General features: G+C 38.2%; 1 protein-coding gene across 3 annotated transcripts in view; it reads right to left on the minus strand.

The window, feature by feature from the left end:
- The window catches only part of LOC109428701 (homeodomain-interacting protein kinase 2), a 281,932-nt gene that overhangs the window by 246,197 nt on the left and 22,472 nt on the right, over nt 1-13,263 (minus strand). For all 3 annotated transcript variants that reach the window (XM_029879765.2, XM_019704513.3, XM_062852197.1), the window contains one exon: nt 8,978-9,565. In XM_029879765.2, coding sequence (XP_029735625.2) covers nt 8,978-9,565 — 588 coding nt within the window. The remainder of the gene's footprint in view (nt 1-8,977; nt 9,566-13,263) is intronic.

Below are 13,263 nucleotides of genomic sequence, written 5' to 3' on the forward strand. Positions count from 1 at the left end.
GTGCTGTGAGTGGAAGTTGGAAGAGAGGGAAACGACTTTTTTCAATTCGTTTCTGGTTCTAGCGATGGCTATGAACATATGAATATACATGAGTTGTATATGTAGAGAAGAGAGAGTGAGAGAAAGTGGATAGAAAGATACAAAGTAGGATGAAAAGGACGGGCCAGGGATTGAACCCATGACCTTCTGCATACGAATCAGAAGCGGTAGCCACTAGACCACCAAGCCCGTCTGTTTTTAACTATATGCAAAGTAAAGTTGATAAACTCAGTTTTATTCAAAAACTGGAAGTCTCCAAAACACCAGTAGTAAGGACTAAATACTATAATTCCTTGAATTACCAGAACACATATTCCAAAATTGAAAAATAGGACGATACTAGATTTCGGATTGGTAGATCTATCACCGCAACGCAACCCAAAAAGGCGATCTACCCACGCTACGGGCTCCGTTAAAGATCGAGCATCTTTTAAACCCCCTCAACCATTCATCCCTCAGCACGGGTCGCCTGACACCTTGGATTGGGGTTACCTGTTTGGTGGACTTATACCCCCGGAACAGGTGGTCCGTAGTGCTATTCTAAGCTGGCAGCTACACGGGCAAAAACATAAAAATAGTACAGTTGACTCTCTACATCTCGATATTGATTGGACCATCGAGATAGGGAGAGATCAAACTCAAGAAACAATTTGTAATGCACACTAGATTGAAAAATCGTCCGTAACTAGGAAAAACCGTCAACAAACAGATGTCACTTCGCCTCCCCAGAATGTTTTGCACCTAAGAAACGAGATCTAGCAATCTGTAAAAAAGGGTACATCGACATATGGAGAGAAAATCTAGAACAAAAATGAACGAGATCGCATCGAGATAGAGAGATATCGAGATAAGGAGATATCGAAATGTAGAAAGGTAAAATGTATGCAGACTGAAGGGACCGACCAAACCATCGAGATAGGGAGAGATATCGAGATGTAGAACATCGACATGTGGAGAGTCCACTGTAAAAGGCGATTCTGAAACTGATATCGATTCCAGGCACATAGTATTGGGCGTATTAAGCACTATCGGGTATCGATTCGGGCGTAATAAAATAAATGCAATTTTAGTGCAAAAAATATCAAACTCGTATTAAATTCTTAGAAAATTAAGAAAATGTGTCATAATTGTGTCATTTAAGCTTGTTCATGTTGAATTACTCTGAAATTCTTCTAAATAGGAATTGTATCAGCAAAATTTGATTATTGTTTTCGCATTGTTATTGCTTTGTCAGTTACGCCCTTTTCGCGAATTACTCCGGATTTGTTAGCTATGCTAAAAGTCAATAAAAAAGTTCATAAAATACAAAACATGATTTTGGAGAAGCAGTTTTGAAAAGTGACCGATTTTGCACCGAGATAAGAGTGCGGGACGAGATGGGTAACCTTTTAAATAATGGCGCCGTTATAGTTAGGAGTGAGAGTGGGAGTGCGCGTGTGCGAAGCCGCAAAGAAGAATATCAACACCAGCAAATCCACGAAAATCCTTTGAAGCGGCACTATGGCAGCGCAGTAATTCAGGTTTTCTCAACTAAAAACGGCAATATATACATTTTTTCTGTATTCATATATGCTTCATGTCCATACTGAACGAACAAGAGCTACTAGCAAATATTTTATTAATTTCCGAATACTGTTCACCTAAAACAAGAAATCCTACCAATAATTGAGATACGATATCTACTAGTTTCTGTACTAGTTTCTGTACAAAAACAATACAAGAAATGTGTGAAATCATCATCAGTTCACTGTATTAGGAAACGCTATACAGTTCTTTTCCACTGAGCATAAGCTACACGGTTCTTTTCCACTACACACAAAACACTTATTTTAAACCAGAGCGTTCTATGGAGTTCATAAGCGTTCCAAAGTGCTTTACAGACATTCCATGAGGTGTCAGGGGGTTTAGAAGCGTTCCACGGGTATTCCAAGGGGTTTCTGGGGCGTTCGGGGAAGTTCCATAGGGTTTCATGAGTGTTTCAGGGAGTCCCAGGGACATTCCAGAAGATTTTCAATTGATTTCGGGGGCGTTCCATGAGTTTTCACGAGGTTTTAGAGGCGTTTCAGTGGTATTCCATGTGATTTCTTTCACTGGTATTCCAAGAAGAGGTTTCAGGAGTTAGCGAAGTAGGTGCGAGCAGGGCTGCAAATTTTCGACAGGCCTTTATGATAGCGATATTTTGCTTTTTTTCATTTTCTGCATTTTGGTTTTCCTGTCATCGTTGTTTTCCGATCAGCAACACGGGAGCGAAATGAAATAGGAACTCACACACGCAACGCAGCGTGCTGAAAGCGAGAGCTGACAGGGATGAATTTCCATTCAATTTTCTGTAGTTGAGTGTTTTCACCCGTGGTAGCGTATAGGGCACTCACTCTTACAAGCCATCGCTTGAGACGAACGGCCTGTCAGCATTAGTAGTGTGTGGATGATTGGGAATTGACCTTGTTGGGTCGCTCGCGAATGGAGCTCTCGGACTCTCTCACATCGAGGAACTGAAACGACCTTTCAGTCATTCATTTTCGGCTGAAAAACAGGCGCTGGGATTGATATCACTAGTCTACAGCATTTTTGAACTCGGTATGCTGATGATCATTTTTGGTTTAGAATCATGCCCTGAGTTCGAAAACGCGAAGGAAAAAAATAGCTAGCGTTTTTAGCCGATATGGGCAACTAGTTTTTCTGACAGCTTCCCCAAACAATAATCAGATAATATCCTCAGTTATTTTACAATAAATTCTGAAAATTATTTCGAGCTGATTACCAATAGTGTCAATAACCGATGTTAGTCATTGACAGCACCAGCATCATCCCAAAATAACTCTCATAGGGTAGGTAATCAAAATTTGAACCAAATTGCGGCTTTCTGAAGCAGTGCAAATTTTAAGTGATTTTTTCTCCCACATGGAAATAATTTACTACCGCAAAATCGTATGTACATGAAAGCCACGGGTATAAGCTTTCTGTTAAATGGTAAAAAGTTTGTATTTGCACCGAATTTCATTGAAATATTTGATTTTTCATCAACAATGATTTTAATCTTAATTTGAACCATCGTAATCATAATTTGAACCAATTTTAATCTTAATTTGAACTACTGGCGGCAGCAGCTCGAGCAACTCACAAAATAGCCAATTCCATGCAAAACAATGAAAAATCACATGAATCTGCTAATTCTCATACCTATTTTTCATTAGGCAGTGGAATCTCAACTCAGAATGTTCGAAATTTTTTAAGAATTTGGAAACAAAATTTGGATTTTTTCATCTCCCAAGAGTAAACAAAGCAACCACTAGCGCAATCTACAGGCCAACACTAGAAGCTCACCCCCGTTTACTAGTTCAAATTTAGATTACAAATGGTTCAACTTAAGATAACATTCTCCAAGTAAGAATCATTTAAATTTGATAATTTTATGACAAATAATGCGAAATATTATTCGGTTGGTCGATTCTACGATAAATAAGCTTTCATTTGACGTGTTCACATATTGCGTGTGATACAATGCATGAGCTGTACGAGTGCACCGAAAATGTGCTTTCTGTTGGGGGAAATGGGTGAAATCACAGTGATTTTTCAATTGCCTGTTTTCCATGACAAAAACGCTTTTTTCAATGCTTTTAAAGCCCATGTTATCAGATTATATAACGGAAAGCTGTTTATCATCTTTTTCGGGACAATATTTGCCTGAATAGTACGTCGTTTTAATGAATTTTGAAATGGTTCAAATTAAGATTACAATTTGACTAGTTCAAAGCTTGATTTCTTACCCTATTAGTGTTCAGGGTGGCCACTAAATATCAATTTTGAAATTCCCGTCTTTTTCCCGGTACGATTTCCGAAATTTTCCCGGTTTTTCAAATGCACATTTTTTTAGTAGGTAACGCCCAATTTTCGTATCATATGGATGATAAGGGTCTGTCCATAAACTACGTAGACTCTTAGGGGGACGGGGGGGGGGGGGGGGGTCTGGCGAAAGTGTACGCTCCATACAAAGTTCAAAAAATGTATGAACGAAAGTGTTCGGAGGGGGAGGGGGGGTCTGAGATGGCCCAAAATGAGTCTACGTAGTTTATGGACAGCGCCTAAGTACCATGTAAAAATACACTTGCAATGCTGTGAATACTATGTACTAGATATTTATAATTTAATATTATTCTTGACGTAATGCATCTATGAAAAAAATGGAAGTAACTACCAATGATGACATAAAAGGCGTATGCTACACAATTATTTACAACTCATTCAGCTCCAAATAGTGCATAATTCAAGCTATCCCTCACTCATTATTTTACTTATTTTCTTGTACTTTAAAAAAAAAAATAAGTGTAGAAGTGGTAGCTAACTATGACAGATCTATAATAGGTAAGATGTGCATATAGAATCAGCAAAGGTTGCACTCGATTATCCGGGTGCTCTAACGCAACTTCATTGGTGTTGTTTCCGGGGATTCCTCCAGGATGTCCAACAGAGTATTCCCCCAAAAACTTACATCTGGAGATTCTTACAAAGTTTTGTCCGAGATTTCATCTTTCGATTACTCCAAAAATACTATCTTGGATTTCTTCAGTAACTTCTGTTAGCGATTTCACCTTGTATATCTTTTGTGGATTTCTCTAGATTCCGTAACCGTCCATAACTAGCGCGGTTGGCCACCACCGCCACCACCACGCTAATACTGAACACAAAAATCGAGATTTTTTCAACGTGTTGTACAAAACACAACAGCGCGATCGCTCGAGGGTTAATGGATTTATTCTGGAAGAGGTTCCTTTAGGAGGGAATTTAGGATTTTAGTCAGTCTGTTGGCAATTAGGGAATAGAACTTTTGGTCTGGGATCATGAATTCAATCTAGGGATTTCTCCTGAAACTCCTGAAGGATTCCCAAAAGAATCTCCCACATGTCTAGAAGGATTCCCAAGGAACTTTTGGAAGAGTTCTCGATTACAAAACTCCCGCAGTAGTTTGATTTTCAGGATTCTGGAGTATTTCCAGAAATAGCTGTCGTAAAGTTTTTGTAAGAAATTTTGGGAGATCATCCAGAAGGAACTCCTGGGTGATTTGCAGAGGGAGCTTCTGAAGGATGCCCAAAAGCAACTCCTGGAGCAACTCCAAAAGCAACTTTCATAAGCAACTCCTGGAGGTTTCTTTGAACAAACTCCTGGAGGGTGCCCAAGAAGAACTCTTGAAGGAAACGCAGTAAGAAACACTGGAGAAATTCCAAAAGCAAATATAAAATAAAGATAAAATTCAGCAAAACCTCTTGGAAGTTTTCTTCTGCAGAAATCGTGCAAAGAACTCGTGGAGATGGATGAGTAACAGAATGATATCCTGGAGAAATACCAGAAGAAACTCTGTAAAGAATCCCACAAATAACTTCCGATTAATTTCTAAAAAAAAGCTTTCGGAGAAATTCCAGAAGAAAATTCTAGGGAAACCCCAGAGGAAGCTCCAGGAAGAAAAGGAAACATTTTCTGGAGGGATTTCGAAGAAAAAATCTGGGAAGAATTCCCGTAGAAAATTTTGAAGATTGGAGCAACTCTTGTTACAATTGCGGGAAGAAAATCTTGATGAATCTTAAAAGGAACTCTTGAATAAATTGCATTAGGTTGTCTTGATTAAAACACAGTTTAGTGGTTATGATTTTCTTATCTAATAAAAAAACCTAGAATAAATTTAAGAAAGGACACGGGTTAAGCCAAAAATAAACTTTTGGAAAAAATCTCAGATGTAAGAAACTCTTTCCTCGAAAAAATCTCATCGAATTCCAAAACCTAGAGGAATTCTAGAAGAAACTTCTTGAAGAATCCCAAGTTCTGTTTTAAGGAAATTTTAAAGAAAGTGATTGCACAGGCGAATTCCTTGGGATTTCGTAGAAGTATCCCAGGAGTATTTTGGTTTGGCTTTGATTTTGCAGATTTTCGATGAGGTGTAAACATTCCTATATGCACATCAAGTTACTCTTAACAACAATTTTCCCGGTAATCATTCCAAATTCCCGACTTTTTCCCGCTTTTTTCCCGGTCGTTCCGAATTCCTGTCTTTTTCCCGGTTTTCCCGTTTTTCCCGGTGCGGTGGCCACCCTGTGTTAGATAACACTTTTTGAACTTCCATTCGATGTTGTAAAGAAATTAGTCAAACCCTTTATGTCAAAATATAGTCTATAATGTGTCATTTCGCTAGTCGTCTTCTACGTATCTGTGATCATCTCAGTCCGAAGTAATATTATATCCACCGTAACCCTTTATATTGTCAACCGTCATGTAAGAAACATGTAACTGAATTCCTGCTTTTTTGGTCTGTGATATAATACCGTTTAAGATATAAAAACAAAAAAGATCAGTCAGCTGATTTTTGCGTAAAAAAAATGATAATGATTATTTGTTAACTTAAACTCCTAAAATCAACAGGTTTATCTTAACCTGAACAGTCCATAATTTTCTAATTGAAATGAATTTAATTGTAAACATATCCTAATCTGTAGGGCTGTAAGTCAACTTATCCTAGCGTCCCCTATCCTGTGTACTATCGATTCAAGTGATGACCCACTCTTGCGTTACGTTAAATTTAACAATTACTGTTAAATTTGAGAAAATTCAAAGAATCCAAAGATTAGGTCTATGCAAGCTGAATTATAATTTGTTTTTGACACAACGGATACTCCTTTGGTTCCCATTAGCACTTACGGCCGATTTCTTCACTTGCACTAAACTCGTAAACCAGATATATCTAGCTCAAAGTCCAAGCGGTGGTGGATAACTGGCGCTCCCATCGCGTCAAGATCGAATATCCAGGGGGAGGGATCTTGAACTTCATAAATCTGAAGCAAAACCTGCATTCAGATGATCGAATGGTATTATAATCAGCTCTTAATTTATGGTAAAAGATTTAAAATTGGTTGAACAAAACGCAAGATATTTGAATTTTAGTTAATTCCATATTTTAAAAAGTTGTAAAACTCAATATTAAGCTAAAACTCAAAAACTGTTCTACTTGTTGTGGTTGATATTCTGCTTTCCTGCTTCGGGTACGTGGTCTTAGGTATCAAAAATCTTGCTAGAAATGCACCAGCTGTAAATTGCAGAGATCCTGCCATGGAGCCTGCAAAGAGTTGGGACGTACGAATATTTTCAATCTCAGAAGAAATGATCAACGCCCATGCTGTGTGAATCTATGAATCTAACAAGAATCTGATAATCGTTAAGCTACTCAACAGTTAAAGCTTACAGATCCACCAAGTTAGTAGAAGGAGTAGGGGAAGACGGGCAAAAGACCCTAAGCAAAAAAAAATCATACCTTAAAACTGACAATGAATAACACAAGTTTTAACACAGCACATCATTTTTCAAAGTATTGGGCATGCAAGAAAATTATCTTTCAATTCATGATGATGAAATTTTTATAATTTTGAGCCTTTTGAAAATGTGACTTAAAAGCACTTCAATTTTTGACGACGGGGTAAAACGGCCCACCAGAGGGGTAAGAAGGACCATCACGATTTTTTTCAATAAAAGTGATCAAAAATGTTCCCTACGTAAAAGTAAGATATGACTCCCTTAAGTCCTTCACATGGAAAATTGGTTAGCATAGAGGTCCAAGGGTTACCATTTATTATTTTTATTGGGTAACTATAAATATGAATACTCAAACACCCATTATTATCACAAAAATGTTGTTTCTGGTTATGTGCAGCACAAACACCGCCAACATGAGTATATTTATGTGAAATGTCATATTTTAACTAACAATTTTCATTGAATTGGGTTGCAGCTATATTGTTCTATGAACTGGGGGGTGGCCGTCTTACCCCATGTGAGGTGGTCGCTTTTACTCCGCTTGCGCAGATTTTATTTATGAAACTAGTTCCTTACTATTTTTTTTCTAATCTCTATTCCGCTCCTCGTGTGTTTTGTTAACATTCCTGGTAAGTTACGAACGGGTTATTTTTTGGTTTAAAAACGTTTTTCCGAAGCAAAATCCTTAAGGCTATATGCTACAAATTTAGCCCCATAAACCCTTACGTAATTAATGGACAGCCCCTTAGTCTATGGTAGAACCCCGACCAATTGTTAAACAGAAGATTTAGTTCAATCATTGAACATCCTTCCTATTCTATTTAAATAGACGATAATTTAATGTTTCTGTAAAAAATTTCCAACGAGTTCAAGTACATGAGTTCGTGTTGAACATTTTTGCAGCCATGTTTGCTCCTCATGTGCGCATTCGTGTTGTTGAAAGTATTTTTTTTTTCTAACTGATGGTTTTTATCCCTTTTTCGGTCATGGATTGATGCTTATGAATTGGTGAGCTTGTTCCATGCTATTTTATTTTTGAGAAAATTGAAAACATACAATAGTTCTCAGAGAGGCAGCCAGAATAATAGGAACACTAGTAATGCGCTGGAACAATGTAGACTTAAGCCCCCCCCTACCCTTCCTCGTAGATTTTTGTCTATATGTTCAAAATTCAATGTTTTTTATAGAATTAGGAAACAATTTTTGCATTCAGGTATCAATGGCAAGCACTAAAATATTCTAAGCCCAATATAATCTAAGAAATGTTCAATACAATACGTACATATGGCTGCCAGCGACCTGGAGTCGAATCTAGACACAATCAGGCCCCTTGATTATCCAAAAAATTCAATGTTAGAACATAAAACTCAGTTTAAATTCTCTAAGCCCTCCCGTGAATGATTCTTGAATTTCAGTTGACCAAGTACGACATAAATCCGCGTAAAACCGTAATGAGTGTGGTGCTAAAGAGTAACAGAAAGTCCGTAACACGAAACCCTACTAATAAAATATCAGAGATTTACATTAAAATCAGCGCTCAAGCCGCTTTTCAAGTTCTCCAAAGGCTAATGTAGGTAATATGATAAAAGGCAACAGCCAGCGCGCACAAGGCGACCGGGGAGGGGCGCAATATGATGCTAATTACCTGTTTCTCTCTTGCGTTTGGTCGGAGCTGCTACTGCTGCTGTTGCTGCTGCTGTCGTTGCCTTTTGCAGTGGTGGCGGAGGCGGAGGTAGTGGATATTTTATGTGACCACTACTACTGTTGCTATTTTCAGCCTGCTGCAGATGGCTCCGGTTGTAGCTAGAGTTTGTTGCAGCCACCAGATGCTGAGGTTGACTGCGGCGTTGCAGCAAAATACCGTTGTTGTTGTTGTTGCTTGAATCGATGGCAACTAATGCCGTTGATTCCGCCGCTGCTTTCGATTGGTGCGAATGGTTCTGTCGATGAGAACTTAGTCCACCATCATAGCGCAACGACGTCGATGCTGATGATGAAGATGACGTTTCGTAGATGACAGACGGTGCCAGCAACGATTGTCCACCGTCAATTACAACCGCACTCGATCGGACGACTGCTGGCGGAGGGGCTTCTCGATCTACTTCTCCTAGTTCTTCTTCGGGAACGACAACGATGACAGCAGGTTCCTTTTCGCCAGAACGGTTCTGACGTCGTTGTTGTTGTTGGTGTCGCACACTAGTAAAAGCTCTGTCACCGGAGGAATACTGCTGATCTGCGGAAAATCACGTAGAGAAAGACAACGGTATTAATTAGTAAGCCATCAATTAGTCAGCAGCCGGATGACACGAGATGGAAGAATCATAAAACGAATCAAATAATAACTTCTTTAACGAACGATCGACACATGCAGGAAAAAAATGGAACTAAGAAGGTAACAATTTCCGCTGAATAAAAAAGGGCAAATGGTGTCGAGTTTCTGCGCTTCGGGGAACGCAAATTTGGAAACCAGACTCATTTGGGTGCGACCGAAATACTCTGATCATCCACTTTTATATGCGGATGATCTTTCTCATCACATCAATTCTGAAATGATACAAATCAAAATACAATCATCCAAACGTTTCTAATCGCAGATACAGGTACAAAGCGCCTCGTCCAATAAAATACTTCCACAATTTCTCAGTTGTCTCGTATGTAATTAAGCTGATTATTTTGATGTCTTCAGGTCATACCTAAAGCTACACAAATAATCAATAGATCCGCTTCCCAAGAAATACACTTGAAGTTCCATAATTTCAAGAAAAGTTCCGTTCACAACTTTTTGGCAGCTTAAATAAAAAGCGAACACTGATCTTTGTAGGAACTTCACACAGAAGTTCCAGCAAGGCTCATTGTTATCCTCTGAAGCAGCTTGGAAGCTGCTTTAGATGCTCCCCAGAATTTGATCGAAAATTTCAAGTTCCTAGAAGATTATTTCAGTAGCTTAGCTTGGTTGATGTTTTGAGGAAGCCTGAATTGTTCTTATTAGTTGTTTCTACATTCATTTTGAAAAAAAAAATACATCATAATCATCTTAGACCGCTATATCTGACAGTAAACGATTAGAACAGTTCAGATAATTTGTTAAAAATGAAGCTGCTTAGAAGGCTCCAAAAGAACCTCCCATATAAGCTGGATAACTCATAAAGTGCTCTCTTATCTTTACTTCTAAGATTTCTGCAAAAAAAAAAAAGTCAACTAAAGTGGGAGGAACATAACCGGCAGATTGTGGAAACCGTAAATTTAGTAACCATCTTATGAATACATACTCATGAGCGGAGTCGAAATTCTCCTCGGGCTCTGCTAGCAATACTCTCAGGAGTTTAAGTTAAAACTTTTTAACTTTCCAATTTCTTCAAATGATTAATTGACATAAGTTTCTGGCGAATTTTACAAGAAAAAAAAACAGATTTTCGAAAACGTATTATTCCATGAATCCGGTCCGGTCAACAAAACTTTTCGAAAGTTCAACAGATTTATTTCTGAGTAAAAAAGCACAATGCTACTGCATATATTTATTCGTCAGGTGAGTATCTTTGAAATTTGGATACAGATTATGAAGGTGCACAAGAAAAGTAACCCAAAATGGCAACAAGCACACCGGGTCATTGTTTCTTCGAGTCGACACCAAGTTTCCTTTCTTCTTGACCGTTATCTTCGTCGTCTCTTTGCTGCGGGATGTTTAGAGTCCGTCTTCGGCTGAGCTACGGCCAATCAATTGGAGACATAGAGAACGCCACCACCAGCACCAGACCAACCAACAAACCACCATCCCGGGCGGATGAGGGAAGCGCTAAATGGGTGAAAATTTATGACAGTGTTGGGAGAAGCTCTGAATTCAACACACCGTCCACAGAAAGTCGTTCACTGACAGAGTGGATATGGCAAAACAGGTCTGACGGGATGGGGCGACTTTTATCGTAGTGCAATTTGGGCCGACCGACCGATTCGGTGGGGCTGAGGATGATGATGATGAGCATGAGAGCCGGTTTCATTTTTAAAAAAATGACGCATTTTGGTGGTGCTAATAACCGAATGGCGCTGGTGGTTCGGCTAACAAAATGTTACCATTTTATATGGCAAACGGAAGGCCAAATAGGGGACTATTCAGTTCAACTTGAATTTACCTGCAGATGGAACAGAAAACTACAGGGGTCGAACTTAGCCTTATGTGACTGCGACTTAAAAGCGGTTTTGAAATTTAGGAGACCATTTTTCTGTTATTTAAGCCGATGAAACATAAAACGAGATAATACATTTACAGTTTTGTTCCAAAACAGACGAGGACAAAGCTCGACATACACAAAATTAAATCATTGAATGAAAAAATAGAGGAAGTAATATGAAACGAGCTCACCAAGTACAGTATCGGACAATAAAAATGCACCAAAGCCGTTTTCCCATACACACTTGTCAACTTTAGATTTCTTAAGCGATTTTTTTATTTTTTCTGTGACGAACTACAAAACATTTCCATTTTTTTAAATTATTGAAAAAGTTTAGTAACAACTGTTGTTACAAGATATGCAGACAGGTTGAATTTTGACAAGACAAAAAAATGTTGAAGTCAAATTATGTTGAACTTTTCAGTAAATTTATTGATTATCACAAGAAATATATTTTCCGAAGACACCATAATGATATGACGTAACTGTTTTTTGCTATAACATTTTTTGTTGCCAAAACTGGTGCATTTTTATTGTCCGATACTGTATTAGAAATAGTTTTATTGGGCATTTCAGATTATCCCTGATCTTCTTTCATTCCGTAATATACTATTCCAAAACGATTAATCTACGATACAGGTCTACATATTATTGCGACATTTGCACCCATTACTGCACGAATTTCGTACACGACTTCGCAGCGGCTAGCGTGCACCTGTTCGGTTTAGTTCATGGTTGGTTTTTGTGGGCCAAGTTGTTTGAAACTGCATATAACTCTTGGTTGGGAATGAATTGAGGCAAACTCTGAAAATATAAGTTCATTTCGACTTCTACAGTTATAACGAATTTATAGTTATAAGTTATAACACATTGCTTATGTGCTCTACGGTTCACTATACAGTCTATCTTCGATTTTTGTCATCTTGTTGACCCGATGTTGAAGTATTTTCTGAACAAGAAAAAAGTGCTTTTCACTCAGAATCACAATTTTAGATTCCTCCATAAATACCTCGTAAGATTTATCCAGCTATTCCTGCTGGGATTCTTCCTGTTTTTCCTACTAGGATTCTTATGAAAATGCCTTCTAGAATTGCTCCGAGATTTCCTGGTAAGATTCTGTAGGGAATTCTTCCTAGAATACCTCCAGCAATTTCACCAAAGATTCCTTAAGGAATTCCTCCAGAGATATTCCAAGGATTCTTTTTATAATTTTTCAAGGAATTCCTGCTGGGATTTACCCAGTATTTCTTGGCCGATTTCTTCCAGAACATTTTCTATGAAACTCCGTCTGTGATTTCTCCAGGAGTTTCTCTAAGGATACCTCAACGATTTTTTCAAGGGATTCTTCTTTTTCCTATTCTGGTGAATTATCCGAAGAATTCTGTTGCGAATCCTTTATGCATTCCTGAAGAAATTCCTCTTGGGAATCCTCCAGGAATTTCTGCTGGGATTCTTCCTGGAACTCCTGATAGTATTCCTCCAGAAATTCTCCTTTGAATTATTCCTAGGATTTATCCAGATATTTTATTTTTTCAGGATTTTTTTCTAATGATTTCTTCACAAACCCCTACTAACTTTTTTTTCTTTCAAAAATAAGGAAGTCCATCAGATTTTTTTTAGAAATGTGATTGGATGTCCATAATTCGTTCCGAAACTCAAGATTTCTCTAGAATTTGGATCCATGATTATTTCTTATTCAATTCCTTTATTCAATTATTCAATTCCTTTCGCAGATTCTCACAGAATACTTCCAGCGAGAAAAAAT

This window comes from Aedes albopictus, chromosome 2, assembly GCF_035046485.1.
Source record: "Aedes albopictus strain Foshan chromosome 2, AalbF5, whole genome shotgun sequence".
Classification (NCBI taxonomy): Eukaryota; Metazoa; Arthropoda; class Insecta; order Diptera; family Culicidae; genus Aedes; species Aedes albopictus.